At 35.9% G+C, this 19,569-nt stretch overlaps 3 protein-coding genes and 1 pseudogene across 6 annotated transcripts; 1 reads left to right on the forward strand and 3 right to left on the reverse strand.

The window, feature by feature from the left end:
* The first annotated feature begins 120 nt into the window (after positions 1-120).
* LOC114724661 (ELMO domain-containing protein A) lies at positions 121-5,453 on the forward strand. Of its 2 annotated transcripts, none has more exons than XM_028911061.1 (10): positions 121-320; positions 763-916; positions 1,305-1,404; positions 1,795-1,907; positions 3,325-3,393; positions 3,612-3,727; positions 4,101-4,155; positions 4,336-4,456; positions 4,793-4,935; positions 5,024-5,453. In XM_028911061.1, exons 2-10 carry the CDS (start codon positions 785-787, stop codon positions 5,120-5,122), a joined length of 948 nt encoding a protein of 315 aa, XP_028766894.1. In that variant the 5' UTR covers positions 121-320; positions 763-784; the 3' UTR covers positions 5,123-5,453. The 2 variants fall into 2 exon arrangements, with proteins under 2 accessions (XP_028766894.1, XP_028766895.1); XM_028911062.1 differs by having other exon boundaries at positions 778-916; positions 5,024-5,287.
* Positions 5,454-5,958: 505 nt separating this feature from the next.
* Positions 5,959-13,929, reverse strand: LOC114724665 (protein DETOXIFICATION 21). 2 transcript variants are annotated; one of them, XM_028911065.1, is made up of 10 exons: positions 13,880-13,929; positions 11,653-11,771; positions 8,790-9,066; positions 8,139-8,680; positions 7,970-8,056; positions 7,008-7,064; positions 6,644-6,882; positions 6,383-6,501; positions 6,209-6,295; positions 5,959-6,108 (listed from the first exon to the last, which is right to left on the reverse strand). In XM_028911065.1, exons 3-10 carry the CDS (start codon positions 9,045-9,047, stop codon positions 6,043-6,045), a joined length of 1,455 nt encoding a protein of 484 aa, XP_028766898.1. In that variant the 5' UTR covers positions 9,048-9,066; positions 11,653-11,771; positions 13,880-13,929; the 3' UTR covers positions 5,959-6,042. The 2 variants fall into 2 exon arrangements, with proteins under 2 accessions (XP_028766898.1, XP_028766897.1); XM_028911064.1 differs by lacking the exons at positions 11,653-11,771; positions 13,880-13,929 and adding an exon at positions 10,157-10,211.
* Positions 11,593-13,642, reverse strand: LOC114724645 (protein DETOXIFICATION 21-like; annotated as a pseudogene).
* A 56-nt stretch (positions 13,930-13,985) lies between the features above and the next one.
* On the reverse strand, positions 13,986-17,883 carry LOC114724667 (protein DETOXIFICATION 21-like). Of its 2 annotated transcripts, XR_003738339.1 has the most exons (9): positions 17,665-17,883; positions 16,998-17,539; positions 16,812-16,898; positions 16,629-16,685; positions 16,207-16,445; positions 15,990-16,108; positions 15,817-15,903; positions 15,491-15,706; positions 13,986-14,103 (listed from the first exon to the last, which is right to left on the reverse strand). XR_003738339.1 is itself a non-coding variant. In XM_028911069.1 (8 exons), the coding sequence occupies exons 1-8, from the start codon at positions 17,818-17,820 to the stop codon at positions 15,623-15,625; spliced, it is 1,371 nt and encodes a 456-aa protein (XP_028766902.1). In that variant the 5' UTR covers positions 17,821-17,883; the 3' UTR covers positions 15,333-15,622. The 2 variants fall into 2 exon arrangements, 1 of the variants encoding a protein (XP_028766902.1); XM_028911069.1 differs by lacking the exon at positions 13,986-14,103 and having other exon boundaries at positions 15,333-15,706.
* Between the last annotated feature and the right edge of the window lie 1,686 nt (positions 17,884-19,569).

A 19,569-nucleotide genomic window follows, 5' to 3' on the forward strand; every position in this document is an offset into this window, starting at 1 on the left:
TCCTTTTTAACCACTACTTATTTGTAAAAGGTTGAATCTTGCGGGAATCTTTTTGTTAAATAAAAATGGTTTTTCTATAAGTTCGGCCAGAAATCGCTTTTTTGTTTGTTTTTTCCCCTAAATAAAGTTTAGGTAGGGGGAGGCGCTGGCGCTGGCGCCAGTCAGAATTTACCCGAAAGTGCGTTGGAGATGTGATCTCCAACTTAAGAAGCACGAAAAGATATCCCAGGGAGCAAGTGACCGTTGAAAGGCTCCTGTAGGTTCCCTGGTTTGTTCTATTCTTCTTGTTTAGGCCTCTCGATCCTCTTAACATTTCTCAGGTAAGAGTCCAAATTCTGTTGATTCGCACTTGGGTTTCCATCATCGAGTTCCCTGTCAATTGACTAGGATTGCTATGATATCCATTTTGTCTGTGAGGTGAAGGCTTTAAATTTTAAAAAAAAAAATTAGGGTTTTTTTTCATGCCTTTGGTGTTTATACAATCATATTTTACAAAACGAATTGTTTCCCGCTGATTGAACTTTAGTTCAATTAGAATAAGTTGATGCTGCACACAACACCCCCCCCCCCCCCAAAAAAAAAAAACCGGGGGAGCCTGTTTCTCGTACTTGGAGTAGCGAAATTGAAGGGAGTAAGCCTTTGCTTAAGATGATTTTCAGCATTTGAACAGATTATAAATAGTTGTTACGTGAGTTGATTGGAAGATCTGTCTAGCAAGTGGAATGTATTTACTTACGTTCGACTGATAAAAGATTGGTGTAGTCTTGTTTTGATTAGCATATTAATGTCATCAAGAACATTGAGGAGGAGACTCCATCATGGGGATGTCGATGGAAAAAGCCGTGAGCATTTTGAGACATCAGGGACAGATTCTTTGAGTGAGCCCCTCCTAGGGGAACATGATCGTAGCGAGAGGGTAAAACCTGTTTCTTTTCTCATTTAAACCATTCAAGGATGCAATTCTCTGATTTCTTCTTCTATAATTATTATTACTCCTCCGGTCCTTAATATAGGACCCTTTCAACTAATTTGATTATATTAAGGAAGTTAGGTGAGTTAGTTAATTATGAGATAAGTGACACATTTTTCTTAAAACACCATAATCATCTTTCTTAATACCTCCTCTCCTCTTCTACTTGATTATGGTTGAGGGAGTATCCATAGAGGTAATTTAGAGAAAATTGATAAATATGAGAAATGGGTCTTATATTTAGGACCAAAACTAACTCAATAATTGGGTCTTATATTAAGGACCGGAGGAGTATCATTTTATTCAATGTTACTTGTCTTATGTTTTATTTTAGTTATCTACACTTGAAGATATATGGGAGGATAAAAAGAAGGAGCAGCTTCATTGGACATCGTTATTTTCACAACTCATAGCACAATGGGCACAGTGGTTAGGTATGCCTGTGATTTCTGGGCTTATTTCACGAACCTGCAATTAGGCATGTGCTAGTATGGTGTTGAATTATTTCAGTTTTGTTAATAACACCTGGTTGCTGGTGCGTTATGATTATTCAATTAAACTGCAACTAATGTGATATTTTCCCCCTTTTCCCATTAAACAAAGATCTTATGTTATCTGTAACATGTGGATTGCATCAAAGTTTTGCATTACAACTTAGGTTTGATCTACAATATTTTTGTTACTCATGTTTTCTAATGTGTCGATTCACCCTTTCCTTGTTGTTGACTGATGTAAAATAGAAAAGTATGTGTGGCTCTTTGTGTTTTTGTTGCATTGCTTAGATGTCCTAACCTGTATCTAATTATTTCATATTGTCATTGCAGCAAATATTGTGCTAGGATCTGGATCATTGATTGGGCGACTTATATCACTTCCTTCTATAGCTCTAAATAGAGAAAACAATAGGATTCTTCCTCCTTCTCTTAGCCCTCTGCAGGTATAAGTAATTATGTCTGAATTTCGGTTCTGGTCATTTGCTTTTCAGAGCCCACAGAAGAAATGTGTTCATTTTCTTTTCAATAATTGTTGACTGAATGAAGTGGCTGTATGCTGTGTGCAATAGTATTGCTTGTGTTGAGAATCTTACTTGCATTTGAATGACTGAGGATCTATGAAACGAAACAGGAAATATTGGAACAGGATTTTTCCTTTATTTGTAAGTTTTTAAATCCCGCTGGGTAAGCTGCTCACATTTAATGCCTGACAATGTTTTGAACTAAATTGCCTCCAATAGGAGAATACTTGTGCCTAGCTAAAAAATAAAATAAAATAAGTGAAGGGAAACAAAAGGAGGAACCTCTTCTTATCTTCCCTCTTAATGCTAATTTTTGTTTCATCTGGGGGCATCAGATTTAGTTATGAATGGAAATTTTTATCCAATGAAAATACGGTAATTGAACTCGTCACCATCCTATACCCCAAATTTTAATTTTTGCTGTAAATCTATTGTGCTGTTTGAACGCATTTGCATTTCAAGTAGAGAACTTTCACTTTATTTCTTCACACAAGGCTAATTATGAATATATATAAGTATTATCCATGTTTAAATTTTCATCTCATATTCCTGTCCCTTCTCTAACTTTGGCATTCTTGTTTTGCATTTGTCTTTTATGTTGAGATTGCATTCATATGGTAGAATATTACTCGTCGGAAAAATGTTTGACTTAAGAAAACCCAAGAAAAGGAAACATGAATGAATATCGCAGAGTTGGATTCATCTGGAACACCCCATGTTTCAGTGTAATTTAAACAAGTATATTAAATGGTTTAGTATATAGAAGGGCTGTCCTTCCATTCATTTCATGGGTTAAACTTTCAAGCTGAAGGGAATACTTCTAACTCAACAGGGAGAACTGGGTTCTTTTAAGACTGCTTCTCATTGTAGCTTTTGAATGATATAGAAGGTAAGAAAAAATACATGCGAATATGATTATTGAATAAAATATACCCTTTTTTTCATAGATTGTTCACTTGAAGGGTGTAGTTTGATGACTAAATTTCTCATGTTTTATATCATACCAAACATGTGGGACGTGCTGGATTATATTTTAGGATAGGCTGGTATGTTCAATATCGGTCAGCTTTTCTGTTTGAACATCCATTGGTATGCATTTGCATTCTGTCTTTGTCCTCCATCCATTTCTCTTAACCTCAACACATATTGATATGTTTATGGATGGATCCATCAGATAATATAAAATAATTAGATTGTAGCCTTTTCACTTTGCATACATTAGACTGTTGCATTTACTGGTGTCTTTAAAGAATGTACTATTTTGGCATCTCATTCTGTACAATTCATGGTTCTCTGCTATACGTTATATTTGATTATTTTTCATGTTGTCTTTTCTTAGGAAGAAAGACTCAGAAATTTACGGCACCGGCTTGAAGTACCCTTTGACAGTTTTAAAACTGAGCATCAAGTATGTATATCAGCTGATTGTGATTTTAGAAACCACCATTTCTGTCATTTAGTTCTGTACAATAGTTTGCTTATTGTGCTGAAAAGACATCTTTTCTGAGAATCTATCACGCAGGGGTACAAATTTAATAGTCAATAGACATCTTTTTTTTACCTGACTGATTTTTTAGTCATTTATATGCATCTCTGAATTCATCAATTCATATTTTTGCGTCACAGGATGCACTCAAGCAACTTTGGACATTGGCTTACCCTGACAGGAAACTTCCCGGACTTATATCAGAGCTTTGGAAAGAAATGGGGTGGCAAGGTGCGGACCCTTCAACAGATTTTAGGTATGTGGATAAATTTAAACTAAATATGAATGGGACGGCTGTGGCTGCATAGGATAGAGAATTTTATGGAGCATAGTTCGAAAACTAACAAGAAAGCATTGAGAATTTTTAGTGGTTAAAAGAAGAGACGTTATTTACTCATATCTAGAGTAGTCAAGGAAATTAGTAGATTTTATGGATATTTCATAGTGGCTCTGAAACATAGCTTTGATGACGAAGAAGTTTTGGTAGTCAAGTAAATTAGTAGATTTTATGGATATTTCATAGTGGCTCTGAAACGTAGCTTTGATCACTCTAGCAACGAAGAAGCTTTTTTTCTGATGTAATTTCTTGTTTTCAACGAGTTACATGAACTTTTGGACATATTTGGCAGGGGCGGAGGATTTATATCATTAGAAAATCTTATCTTTTTTGCCCAGAAGTATCCAGTAAGTTTCCTTCCTTGCATGGATATCAATTATATTTTTGCCAATAAATGTTTGTGCACTAACTGCATGTTTATTGCATGCTCCCCTATGTATGATCATGTCAATTCTATGTATTGTGCTTCATATTTGGCATAGTGTGCTTTTCCATGGATCAAAGACGTTTGTTTGGCACTGTTACAGGAATCATTCCAGCGATTATTACATAAAGAAAATGGAATCAGAGCAGAGTGGGAATATCCGTTTGCCGTTGCAGGAATTAATATCTCCTTTATGTTGGCTCAAATGCTGGATCTTCAAGCAGGTATCATGAATTCTCTTTAAAGAAAAAATTGTGTGTTGTAAGAGTCGCGTCCCTGCGTCTCAATGCGGATGGATGGTGAGGGTGGGTGTCAAGATGGAATCAATCTTGGTCTCGAGTCTCATCGTGGCTATTTATGAATAATTGGAGATTAAAAAAAAAAAGAAAAAGCAGGAAGCTTTTACAGCTGTGGTGTGTGCTGATGAGATGAGGTCGATAATGATTGAGAAACTAATTCCTTTTTCGTTCATAACGCCCTGCACTGTGAAGGTGTTCCTTGAGTATTCGCCCTCACATGTATCAATTGAAACAGCTGACGAGTTTATATGTTTCTTGCAGAGATTCCATCTTCTTCGACGGGAATCCGTTTTCTTCAGTTGCTTGAAGAGGATGAGATGGCATTTGACAACCTCTATTGTATCGCCTTTGAAATGATGGATGCTCAGTGGCTTGCAAAGCGTGCTTCTTACATGGAATTTAATGTATAAATTTTATTAACTTTGTGAATTGCTTTGTTTTCCTGGTCTACTTTTCAGCTTTTGATTATTCAGTGGTTCATATTTTTAATAGGATGTTCTGAAGGCCACGAGAACGCAGTTAGAGCGTGAGCTTGCTCTTGAAGATATCTCGAGTGTAAAAGATTTGCCGGCGTACAACCTATTGAGGTGATTTTCGTAGTTCATCATTCAGTAATTTGTACAAAGAAGAAAAGAAAGGAGGGAAAATTAAGGGTGAAAGTCAAGTTTATCTGATCTGAATTATGTCAGGCTAGCATATCTTACTCTCTGTACACCAGTCTATGTACTTTACCATCCTTCAGGCGATTGTCTCTTACTCCCCGGTATACCCCCATATGTTACCCCTTGGTTTTAGGTCGTGGTGAATGGACTCTGCGATTTCTATTGCAACGAGGGGATCAAGCAACATTTGTTTGGAATCACGTGACAAGCTTATGAAAGAATCTGATTTAGAATTCTATGAACAGGGTTGATTTTCTTTATTGATTAATCTGCATTTAATGTTTATTATTAAAATGGAGTATTAAAATATACAATCTCGTTAAATCAATTTTTTTATAACAACATTAACTAAATTATTTGAGCTTCTCTCCAAAAATGACAAAAACACTGAATAAACAATTATTTATAAAAAAGAAAAGGTATAGTTAAGGAAAAGAAAACAAAAAAACTGGAATTTTTTAAAATAATTTTAGCCAAAGTTAAAAACATTAATGTACTTAATGGAATTAACGGGCTATATGTTTTTAAAATGGATGAAAGTCCATATAGTTAAAGCAAAATATAAGTGATGTAATGTTAGAGCACTTTACACAATATGTTATTGAATGTATTTTTTTTTCATTATGTATTATTTTTTTTCATTATTAATAGTCAAATATATCAAAATTTTAATCAGATTAAGCATAAAATTGTAGCCAAAATTAGATTATTCATTAAGCCGAGGCTTTTTGAATATAGAAGTTGTCAACAAGACGAGATTATCCCCTTTCAGATTCATAGGGATGCACACTCACATTAAACAAACTGATGAACATTATCCCCTCATCAAATAATTACGCATCACGTGGATTAATTTGTGCCTGTTTCTTGATCATGCACTGAGAACTTGTTAACACGACTTCGGGTCAACATGACCTGTAAGCGATAACATTAAACAACATCTTTAATGTTATTACACATGTAGTAATTAATTTCTTCTCTGGTAGAAAACATCGCGGTTAATCAAATTACGTACCTGCTCATCCCAATCAGTCTTGCAGGTAAGAATAATTAGAATAATTGTCTGAACCAATGTTCCAAATATCATCCCAATCCAGATTCCCTGCAAATTAAACGCCACATAATGTAGATTTTCAAACGCTTGGCATTTTTAAGGAAGACACTAATAATATAAAAAGATTAAAAATACCTTGACTTGCAATTGGAGAAACCTGCTGAGTATAACTCCAACTGGGATTCCAATGAGGTAATAGCACCCCAAGTTCACATATGCCACAAGGCTTTGCCACCCTGCTCCTACAGCCACTCCTGTTCAATTCAAGACTCAAATTAAACCACTACTATGATTATCAAACTTAAAGAGTGTGTGTGTGTGTATTGATTGATTATTATTAATATTGAAGTCTCAGGAAATTAAACAAGAAATATATATATACACTTGTATATGCACCTGAGAGAACGGGTTGGACACTGTTTAATAATATAGAGAATGCAAGTAAAGGCGACAAATCTCCAACAGCAGCAGCTACTTGTTCGTTTGCAGTGAATATGTAAGCAAGCCTCTCCCTGTAGAACAAGAAGAATAAGAACAGAAGGAGCCCCACAGTGGATGACGTCAGCACCGTCACTGCTATTGAGAACTTGGCAGCCTTGGCGTTCCCTCTCCCAAGCTCATTTGCCACTCTTACACTGCAAATAAATTTTATATATAAAATTATGAAGATAAAATATTAATTATATTCGGGACAGTTATTAATGAGAGAGACACAGTGACTTGTATGAACTATATGAAGAGACGGAGAGAATGCCATTACCTAGCCGCAGCCAAGAAACCGAAGGATATCATCATTGCCCATCCAATGATGTTGAGGCTGTAAGAATTAAATTTAAAGGAAGTGAAAAGCCTGTAGGTATTATATATATCTGCCGGCCATTGATGCAATAAACAAGATGTATAAAATAGAAACACGTAACATTCAAAGTCGGAAGATTCAAAGTGAACCGTATATATAGAGAGAGCATCAATTTAAATTCAGCCTCTGCATATTCCATGCAGATGCTACCCTAGTTAATACATAAGTGAAGAATGCAGAAACCATATATGTCTATATATGGGCTGGTGAATGGATCAAAGGTGAGGGAAGAGTGATGAAGCAACATGAGATTGATGCAGAATAGTCTGTGATTTTAAGTGGTAGAACAGGTGATGGCGATCAAAGCGATAGGGTGAGGCGGGTCACCAGCAATTATGGTTAGTTGGAAGTTGGAATGTGGCCATCAGAGTGCAGATAGAAATGAGAGTGATGGATGAGACTCGTGACTAACAAGTGGAATGGTTTGATATGCTGAGATGTGGGTTGATGGAGGAAAGTAAACAATAATGGATGAAAGGAATTAGCTGAAGCCAGTAAGAAGGAAGGGTGGGGATGTCGAATTGGACGACGTTTCCGTTCTAATTATTAAATTAAATATATGAATAATTTAGATTTAATATTTTATAAAAGAATTTTTAATTATATTTTTCGCTATAGTTTTATTTTTTAAATTACATAGCCACTTTCAAGGAATGATGAGGAATTCAGGATTTGGATCACATGTCATGGACAGCAATATAATGAACCATGCCTGCAGAGAAAGGATGGTGTGCTGACTGGTGGCTAGCTAGCTACACGGTCTCACGATGGGGCAAACTGACAAACGAACGGACGAACGAACGAAATGAATGGACGAAACAACTAAAACAAAAAAAAGGAGAAAATTCAGAGTGATTAATTACCATATAGAAAGAGCATCAACTTCAATCTCTGCATTCTTCAGGCTACCAGTTAAGAGAACCAATATCGTGTTGTACCAGAGCTCTAGACTGCACAAGTTAACAAAACCCAAATCCTATTACCACTACTTCATTTCATAAAATTAAAAGGATCAAATTAGAAGAGACTCACCACAACATAGCACCGGATGAAACAGAAAGCTTGACGATAGGCCACAGATCCTTAAACGCCAGAAACGAGAAACCATGCCATGTTTCTCGACACCAACCACATGTGACAAATATAAACTGGCCGATGTTTGGAATCCAATAAGCCACTATGGTCGAAATCATTGCTCCAGGAAGGCCCAGCTTGTACCTGATGGTCAAAAGCCACGACAGGAATATATGAATGGAGATGGAGAAAGCAGCCAAGAATGATATGAGGATGTTCTTGCTCTGAGATTGCAGGAATGTCTGGCACGTGAATGACATAGCGTAGGCGAAAATCACAGGTATCGACCAGAGAGAAACGGTTCCTGCCACGTCAGCAATGCTTTCTTCTTGACCCAACACCTTCAAAATTGGGCTAGTGAAGAAGAACAGGGGAAGAAGAAGAAGACACGTGAAGTTGAGCACTATCCAGGATCTTTGGAGATACACTCCCATCATGAAATATCTCTTTGCACCATATGCTTGTCCACAGAGAGTCGATAAAGCACTGGACATTCCCAGCTACAGTGGTGATTTTCATTAATTTGATCGTGATTATATTCCATTGGAGCAGAGTGATGAAAAAAGAGAGACAGAAACATAGGAAAAAGCAAAAAACTAGGATGCATACCAGAATACCATTAGCGAACCTCATAAGTACAGTGAAGACAATAGCATAGGCAGCGAGCTCCTTGGAGCCAATATGACCGACAAAAGCTTGTCCCGTGACGTGGATGCCAAAGGTGGAGAATCGAGTGAATATGGCCGGAGCTGCTACGACCCACAGCATTTTACTCTCCTTCCATGTCCTCTTTATCAGAGGCAACTCATCGACTTCTTCTGCAGATTCTTCCTTTCTCAGCAGCAGTTTTTTTGTAGATTCTTCCATCTTCCTCAGTAGAAAGCTTCTGCAGAGTGGTGGATGTCAGTTTTTGGTGAGGATCAAAGTTTCAGAATAGTTTCAGAAATATATAGGAATTTCTTCTATTGCCTTTTGTAGTTATTGTTCTCAGAACTAATCATGGAGTCCTACGTTCGACGCCACCTACTTTATTAATTATATTTGTAAAAAAATTTTTATTGCTCCTCTCGTGCTTAGTTTTATTAATAAGCTTTGTTGGTTCATAAATTCAATGGGTATTTGTTGTCATTTTTTTTTAAATAATAATACTTGCATTGTATTTGCCACAAATTTCCCCCCAACAATTTTGAGTTTGGTGTTATTTTATATGTGCGTGTGCCCGCGCATGGACCTCATTATGACCTTACGAGATGCATAAAAAATACTGACTTGTCTGATTAGGTTGGCGAGAAAAAGGAAAGGGTGACATATAATTGCCCGATTAGGATCGTGGCTTTGTTATTAAAAAGAAGAAGAAATCTTAAGATTCTCAGAATATAGGATTCTCAGGGAATATAATATTGCAGTCGATGTGAGACGAGAGTTAAACTGGGGGAAAAGGGAAACCGGAGGAGGGAGAAAAGCAAGAAGCAGTGAGTCGGAGTCATGTGATGCGGACAAGAGGTAAATGGGGAAAAGGGAAACTAGAGGAGGGAGAAAAGCAAGGAGCAGTGAGTAGGAGTCGTGTGATGGTTGAGGCTGAGTCTTACAGTCAAATAGATGGGGCAGACTGTTAGATGAAAATTAAGAAAGAAGATGGTTCTCATTATTCTATTCTATGTACTACTTCCGTTTTTTATTATAAGAGTAGTTGACTAATTTAAGGAGATTAACAAAATAAGTTAAATTAGTTATTTGTAATAAATAAGTGTTGTCTTTCCTAAATATTCTTGTTAAATCAAGCGTGGTAACTAGAACTACTATTATTAAAAAGACTATCTTAAAAAAATATACAAATATTAAAAACAAAATAAATTGAGATCTTATATTTAAATAAAATAAAAATCAAACGAAATTTTATATTAAAACCGGAGATAGTAATTCATGTATGTTAATGTTGTTTTAGATATTGGTCCTATGTTGTTTGAGACTCCTACCTGTCAAACTTCAGTTGCTTCTTTCCTTTCGTATACATGAGGATTGGTTGTTGAATGTAATGTCTTAATAAACGTGATCTTTGACCTTCTGTCTTCCAGTCGGCTGCTCTCATTTGTCTTATTTAGGTATCCAATGAGAATTGAGATGTCCTTTCTACTTTCCCGACCTTTTATATATTTTTATATATTTCTTGAGCAAAATAAGAGGGGCCGTTCTCGAGGTTGCCGCAGTTCTTCCTCCCATCTATTGGTATTTCTTTTTTTTTTTTTTAAAATGCCTTTTGAGGTAAATAAGACTTTTCTTCAACAAAATAAAGAAATCAAATTAAAAATGACACGTCGTCTATCTAGTAATATGTGGCATCAGATTTTTTGGATCAAACTCCTGCTTTCTTAGCAACTTAACAGTTAAATATGTGTTGGCAAAAAAAACAGTTAAATATGACTTTTTTACCACATTTCGATAAAACTGCACTATTTAAATAGTTTTGGAGGTGAAATTATGTTACAAATAATTTTAGAATAATGAGTGCACTTTAAAAAAAAAAATCCTTCATGGGCTGCTTAACTTGTTCTTTTAAGATTGTGTCGTTGCTTAGTCAAGGGGATTATTATTGGAGAGAATTATAATCAAGTCCCATAAAAGAAAAATAACTACTTAAAGATTTAATAATAACCTGAGCAGCCTGTAATGACAAGTTTTAAAGTGAAAAATAACAACTTTTGAGATTTGTTTTGTAATTTTTTTTCTTTGCATGACACCTCGTTGTAAGTGTTCCTTGTTATTGAGATTAGGCAGGAGGATGTGGTAATTATGCAAGCAATTTTTGGCCCTTTTATGTCTTTACCTTCTCGCGATCATCGTTTCATCTCCGCTTTTAGATTAGAAATCAAACAGCTAGTAAGAGAAGCAAAATTCAGATTGCCCCTGTTAACTTCTATGTTAATTTAATCTGAAGTTCTGAACCCATCGAACAAACACTAATTAATCAACAAAACACCAGAAAGAAACACGCTTGCCCCCAAACTCTAAGACCCCGCTTGCTATCACGTTTAAATCTAAATTATTCATATATTTAATGTAATACTATCTTCAGTCCTAAATATAAGAGTTAGTTGGCTAATTTAAGTAAATTAAGGTAATAAGTTAAGTTAGTTATTTGTAATAAATAAGTGTTGTCTTTCTTAAAATATCTTTGCTAATAAAGAGAACTACTGTTATTAGAATAATTACTTTAAAAAAATACATAAATATGAGAGACAAAGTAAATTAGGATTAAGGTCTTATGTTTAAAACCAAAATAAAAGTCAAACAAGATCTCATATTAAGGACCGAATGTAATAATAAATAAGGGATTTTGTTAAAATACTATTATAATATGTCAGAATTTGGGCTATTATTTGTTAGATTTTTTTTAATCATATGTTTCACGACTCTAAAGTGAGAGGAGAGCAGAGAAACTGAAACATACATATATTAAGATGGGGAATAGTACCTTGACTTGCAAATGGATAGCTTTACCAAGTACAACTCCAACCGGGATTCCTACAAGTTAATAACACCCTATGTTCATGTATACCACAATGATCTGCCTCCCTGCTTCTACAGCAACTCCTGTTCAGATTACCAACTCACATTATTATAAATATTTTCATATATAGATTCAAATTCAACATATACGTACTGAATTCATTACAATACCGGTTAGTGTTAATGAACTATCGGAAATCCTCTGTGTGTGTGAACTTATGCGTATATTAGAGAGGATGCAAGCAAAGGAGACAAGTCTCCAACTGCAACGGCCACTTGATTTGCAGTGAATATGTAAGCAAGTCTGTGCGTAATGAAAAAGAATACTATGAACAGAAGGAACCCTATCGTCAGTGATGTCGCCACCGTCACTGCTATTGAGAACCCGGCAGCCTTGGCTCTCCCTATCCCCGGCTCATTTGACACTCTCACACTTCACATTTATATATGACTACGAGTTCGTAGCAGTTTAGTTTTCATTTTGCAGGTAATCAACGAATGACGGTTATTGACAGAAGGAAAAAACAATGAAAAGAAAAGAATATCGTCATTACCTAGCAGCATTAAAAAAAAAAAAAAAAACCAAAGGCTATCATCAACTCGCACCCAAGGATGTTGAGGCTGCAAGAAATGAGATTTCATCTTTAGAGAAAATGAAAAGCCTATCTTCATACGATGAGCCATTAATTAATGCACTGCGTAACTAAAGTGAAACATTCCAAAAAATGGATAAACAAATAAAACATTGGAGAGAGATCGAGAGAGAGAGTTCACCAATGATCACCATATAGAAAGAGCATCAATTTCAACCTCAGCATTTTTCGCATTACCAGTCAAAAGAACCAATATTGAGTTGTACCAGATCTCTAGATTGCAGGAATTAAGAAATTTAAAACCCAGATCCGATTAGCATATGAAGTTACTTCATTTCGCCAGACAATTAAAAACACACCCACTAGTTCATGCAGAGGGGCATCGGAGAGCCACCAAAACATAGCACCGGACGAAACAGAAAGCTTGACCACAGGACACAGATCCTTGAACGCCAAAAAAGAGAGACCATTCCACGTTTCACGACACAAACCACGCGTGACAGATATAAGCTGACCGACGCTGGGAGTCCAATGAGCCACTATTACTGAAATCATTGCTCCAGTAATCCCAAGCTTGTATTTAACAGTCAAAAGCCATGACAGGAATATATGAATGGAGATGGAGAAAGCAGCCAAGAATGATATAACAGAGTTCTTGTTCTGAGACTGCAGGAATATGTGGCAGGTGTATGACACAACATAGGCTAAAATGACAGCAATGGACCAAAGAGGAAGAGTCCCTGCCAAATCTGCAATGCTTTTTTCTTGGCCCAACATCTTCAAAATTGGACTGGAGAAGAAGAACCAGGAGAAGAAGAAGGAGACGATGAAGATAAGACTATACAGAACCTTTGAAGTTACACTCCCATCATGGCATATTTTCTTGCACCATAAGCTTGTCCACAAAGAGTCGCTAATGCACTAGCCATTCTGTACTACGTACAGTAATATATATGTTGGCATTCCAAGAATTAATTTGCAACTCAATCAGGGAAGTAAGATGATAAAGAGGGAGAAAGGAGACGAATTTATTAATTAAGAAAGCGTAGCAGGAAGCCATTAGTGAACCTGGTAAGAAGGGTGAGGACAAGAGAGAGGGCAGCGAGCTCGATCCTTGGAGCCAATATGACCAACAAAAGCCAGGCTGGCCACGTCGATGCCGTAGGTGGAGAATCGAGTAAATATGGCAGGGCCTGCTAGTACCCACATCATTTTACTCTCTTTCCATATCCTCTTTGCCACAGGAAACTCAAATTGTTCTGTTTCTGTAGATATCTCCATCTTCGCAAGAAGGAAGCTAATGAATTAAGCTTTTGTTGTGGTTGCCAACAACAAGTGTTGATCATTGTGAAAATCAAGGCTTAGAAAGGTGCTGCTCAGTGATCGTTAGAACTGATTTAATTATATGAGCAGTCCATTAGAACTGATTTGTATGTAGGCGAACGATAGACAGAGAAGCATATGCCACACAATACAAAGTAACAGAAAAACACACACACACACACATTCTGGAGTAAGTGGAAGATCAATAAACTCATCATTTACATATATAAGAACTACGAAAAATGAATAAGAAAAAAGAGAAAACTTTGCACATACCCGATGAACCCCTTTCGCCAAACCGTACTGGAAGAAGGAGAATAGAGATGACAAGAGCAGAGTGGTGTGCGCGCCCGTGATCATCCTATTAATTGGTTTTCTGCTAATTTATAATTGTTAGCATTTGTTAACATATATAAAAATGCTGTCAGAACCATCCAATTCTATCCATCACTGGATCAAATCACCGGATGGATGCCCCTTCCTCACTATTTTGGACCTTTCTTTTTTCAAAACAAAAATCTAATCATTAGTATTGTTATTTAGTAATGATGATAGCCTTAAAGTTAAAAACATTTATAAAAATCATATTTTTGATCAGCTTTAAAAAAATGTATTGCAAAATTCTAGGTATATGTGTAGCTAATATTTTTTAAATATAATTTTTTTCATATTAAAAATTTTATAATTAATTTCTTTTATCTGACAGTTATAGCTTGTTTGCGGTCGTTAATTTCTATTACAATAGATCGCTTAAAATATATTTAAAGCTAAAATGAAAGTTCATTTTAAAAAGGTAAAATGAAAAAAAAAAGGAAATTTAGTCGAAAATTTTCGTTTCCTTTTTATTTATTTGATTTTGAAAATTTTGATTCAAAGTCTCATAAAAAAAATTTGATTCAAAATATCTGATTTTTCTTGGAAAAAAAGATAAAAATAGATATACTTCTTGCATAACAACGGTTAAGTTATTGAGCGACGATAATGCAATACTCGTTCAGGTAATGATCGAGATTGTGCCTTTTGGACGAAAAACGAAAAATGTTAAGAGTGCTAAGCCCGGTAAAAAAAAAAAAACAAATATTTTTCTGATTCTAAATATAAGATCTATTTTGTGGTGTAAATTACACCATAAAATGAGTCTTATATTTAGGACAAGAGAGAATATATTAATTACAAAAACCTGCACGGTTAAAAATAGGAGATGGATATGCATTCGCCTAATTCGTGAGATAAAGGGAAAAAGTAATTTATGTAAGCTGGATTCTGTGTATTTATACTTATGCATGCATTATATGTTTGAAGAGAAAGACCAATTTTTTTAATAAAGTAATTGGAAACTAATTATGTGTGTTTTTGTAAAAGTTAAAAATTAGCCGAGTTTCATTCCCATGCGAGCTACTAGCTGTTGTTTAAGATTTAAAAGAAGGGATGATTTTTTGTTGGAAAAGATTTTTTTTATTTTTTTAATAAGTTATTTCAAATAACTTTTTTTAAAGACATCCCTCTTCTGTTTTGCTCAAGTTTTCCTAACAATTTTCTTATATTTATATGGGTAAATTATAAATTTAATGAAGTTTAAAACAAAGATTGATTTTGTTAAGGCTAACTGATTACTTGTCATGATGTTAAGTAGTACTATCTCCGGTCTTAATTATAATATTTCATTTATAATTTATAAACAATATCTTATAATTAGAACAGGAGAGAGTAACATTTGGTAAAATCAATTTATTCGTGGCCCATGCTCCTAACCAGGGCACGTGGTCATGTCTTTTCTTTTTCTAGGCACTTTTTGAGTCTCTCATTGATCTGTACTCTCCACTCATGCTCACCATCTGAGGTACTGCGATCTGTTATTTCCTTGTAATTGAGATACTCTCAACGTACGTTTCAAATCCCATGTTATTTCCATTGATCACGATAACATCTCTGTGTGTATCACACTTGTGGCATATGTTATATGGAAAGCGTCCACTTTATTTGGTGCTGCGCACTGGGATGTGTCATATATAATACCAATCATGCATCATCAGATGTGATCGTGTCTGTTTCTTCATCGTCTTCCACAGAAAACTTATTAACGCGACGTCGAGCCAATACTACCTGCATATATATGCATGTGATTAATTAACCAGATCATCATCATCTTTAAACACATATATATAGCTGTTATTAATTAAAGAGGCCGTGAAAGTGAATCTGTCTGTACGTACCTGCTCGTCCCAATCAGTTTTGTAGGTAATAATTGTCAGCACTATTGTCTGAACCAGTGTCCCTAATAACATCCCAATCCAGATTCCCTGCTAACCAAAATCTGCCTCTTCAAATGCTTCATTATATAGCACGACAAGACTTTATTATGATGAAAAAGCTTAATCACACGTACCTTGACTTGCAAATGGAGAAAGTTGCTGAGTACAACTCCGACCGGGATTCCTATGATGTAATAGCATCCTATGTTCACATATGCCACGATGCTTTGCCACCCTGCTCCTACAGCAACCCCTGTTCAATTCTCGGTGAATACAGTCCTTTACTTATTTTACAGTAGGGGTCACTGTTAAATGAACTATCACAAAGCAATCATGAAAATATGGACGTACCAGAAAGAACAGGTTGAACACTGTTTAGCAAAATGGAGAATGCCAGCAAAGGGGACAAGTCTCCAACTGCAGCCGCCACTTGTTCATTTGCTGTGAATATATAAGCAAGCCGTTCCCTATAGAACAGGAAGAATAAGAACAGAAGGAACCCTATAGTGAATGATGTCACCACCGTCACTACTATTGAGAGCTTCGCAGCCTTGGCGCTCCCTCTCCCAAGCTCATTTGACACTCTAACACTACACATTTATACATGTAAATACATATACAATATAATCAGACTTTTGCAATACACTTATATATGACTAGAAGTTCGTGACAGTAGTTTTCATTTCGCAGGGTAATATAAAAATGACAGTTGCTAACAGATGCAATGACTTGGTCGTCAATAGAGATAAAAGAAAGTAAGAATATACCATTACCTTGCTGCAGCCAGAAAGCCAAAGGATACCATCATTTCCCATCCATTGATGTTGAGGCTGTAAGAATTAAAGATTTCATCTTAAGAGACGGAAAGCCTATCTATCTATACAAGCCATTCATGCAATCAGCTCAACATGAACTAGCAACATATGTAGGATGTCCAGATGATTTAGAATGGTTACCATATAGAAAGAGCGTCAATTTCAACCTCTGCATTTTTCATGCTACCAGTTAATAGAACCAATATTGTGTTATACCAGAGCTCTAAACTGAAAAATTAACAAAACCCAAATCCTATTAGCTTCGTTATATGTAATACTCCATTTCGAAAAACAACTAAACAAATTCATTAGTTCATACGCACTCACCACAGCATGGCACCTGACGAAAGAGAGAGCTTGACCACAGGCCACAGATCCTTAAACGCCAAAAAGGAGAAGCCATTCCAGGTTTCAGGACACCAACCACATGTGACAAATATAAATTGCCCAATGTTGGGGATCCAATATGCAAGAATTGTTGAAATCATTGCACCAGGTATCCCGAGCTTGTACTTTATAGTCAAAAGCCACGACAGCGATATGTGAATAGCGATGGAGAAAGCAGCCAAGAATGATATAATGACGTTCTTGCTTTGAGATTGCAAGAAAGTCTGGAAGGTGAATGACAAAACATAGGCAAAAACAACGGCGATGGACCAGAGAGAAATAGTTCCTGCGACATCTGCAATGCTTTCATCTTGGCCCAACATCCTCATGATTGGGGTAGTGAAGAAGAACAGGGGAAGAAGAAGGAAAGAAGTGAAGTATAAGACAATCCATGATCGTTGAAGGTACACTCCCATCATGCCATATCTTCCGGCACCATACGCTTGTCCACACAGAGTGGATAATGCACTGGCCATCCCGAACTAGATACAAGAGAATATTATCAAACAGGAGATTGACATCGTCATTCCAAGATTGGAGAACTCATTCGGGAAATAAATAAAGAGGATCCGAGAAAGGAGGGAAATTTAGGAAATCATATATATACCAGAACACCATTGGCGAATCTGATAAGAACAGTGAAGACGAGAGCGAAGGCAGCAAGCTCCTTGGAGCCAATATGACCAACAAAAGCTTGACTCGTGACGTTGATGCCGAAGGTAGAGGCTCGAGTGAATATGGCCGGAGCTGCTACTACCCACATCACTTTGCTCTCCTGCCATACCCTTTTCAACAGAGGCAGCTCCTCATCTTCTTCTGGAGATATTTCTTCCTCAGCAGCTTTCTTGCGGATTCTTCCATATTTGCAAGCCAAAGCAAGCTTTTGTTGTGTTTTTCCTGTTTAATGCACATTGATGAATTGGGGTTTTTCATTATATAGTAGGTTTTTTTTTTTTCTTTGATGGGAACTGGAAGAGAAGTTGCTTACAACCACCTTACTTTTTTAAAAAATTAGAAGACGAAGCACGCCAGTCCTCTTCCGTAATAGAAATTGCTCTTGGCAGCTAGCTGAGTTCCACTCCAACACAGAAAGTTCGTCGGTCAATATATGAGAAAGCCAGCCAGCAAGGCATTATTGCGCACCCTTTTTCCCTCCTCCGCAAATCCCTGAGTTCATTCCAGATTATAGCTGTTTTACTTGGATTAATTAAGTTTTAAATTAATAAAGAATTAATTTAAGGTTGAGATTAATCTTGTACATATATAAATTCAATTGTAACTGTTGGAGGAAATTGTTAACGATGATGTAAACAATTAAAGAGATATGTTAGGAATATGTTTTTATAAATAACTGAATTTCATAGAGGTCAAACACGTCAAAAGTCAGTGAAGTGGCCATTAAATCATTTAAAATGGACACGTGACGGGAGGCGAGGCGGGGTGGGTGAATCCCTTGAGCCCCAAGAATGTGTGAGGAACGCAATTAGGACTCCTCCATCCCATTCTTCTGGGGACCATCCTCTGAAAAGTCAAGCCGCTCTCCTCACATCTCTCATTTCTTTTCTCCTTGTAAATCAATAATCATTGGCATTGGTGGAAGGGGACTCCCATATAATAATATAATGTAACGTAGTGAATCGAGATTTTATCCTATTTAAAATAGATATTCAATTGATAGGATTATTTTTAATAAAAGTATAAAATGATACCTTTTGCTCAGAAAAAAATTAATTTCATTTTTCTTAGCCACACATGACTCATTAAATAAAATTTTCATGCGAATGATAGGGCTGCAAATATGGCCTGTCCTAATATATTCAAATAATGATGATGATAAAAGTTTTCTTATATATTATTTGTACCCAAAAAAAATTCTTATATATTCGTCTCATTCAACGTAGAATTATTTAAAATAAATTAATTCAAACACTTGCTCAGCTTAACTCAACAATCAATCATGTTAATGTTCTTTGGCCAAGATAAATCATGTCGATGTTCATATAAACTAACAATGATTTGTCTTTATTTCATTACTTAATGTGGGTTGCATCAATTGATTTAATATTATGAATTTCAGTATGCCCGATTTCAAATTTAACCATGCTAGATATGAAAGTGGGATATAGGCTATAATACTCTTTTAACTCTTATCAATTTATTAAAATTAAAAATGGGCAAAATTTTATAGAAATTAAAAGCGATGGGATTTTTTTTTTTTCGTCACATAAAAACGATGGGAATAAATGGGTTAAATTGATAGATTCCATCTCCAAAAAAATCTCAAAAAAGCATCTTTGATTCAATTGGGCCTAGTTCTTCCCAGGCTAAAGATGGGCTGGCCTGGATGTGCTAGATCAGCCCACATATCCACCAATTTTTTTTGTTTTTGCTAAAGTATATGTATCCTCCTATTGAAGGCAATCCTATTCGAGGTACTGTCAGGTAGTAAATGTAGATACCTCTTTCAGCGGGGATTTGAACATTTATTCACCACGTTGTGGGAGACTAGTCC

This window comes from Neltuma alba, unplaced genomic scaffold (genome assembly GCF_004799145.2).
Source record: "Neltuma alba isolate B1F8T4 unplaced genomic scaffold, ASM479914v2 tig00012194_pilon, whole genome shotgun sequence".
NCBI classification, from domain to species: Eukaryota; Viridiplantae; Streptophyta; class Magnoliopsida; order Fabales; family Fabaceae; genus Neltuma; species Neltuma alba.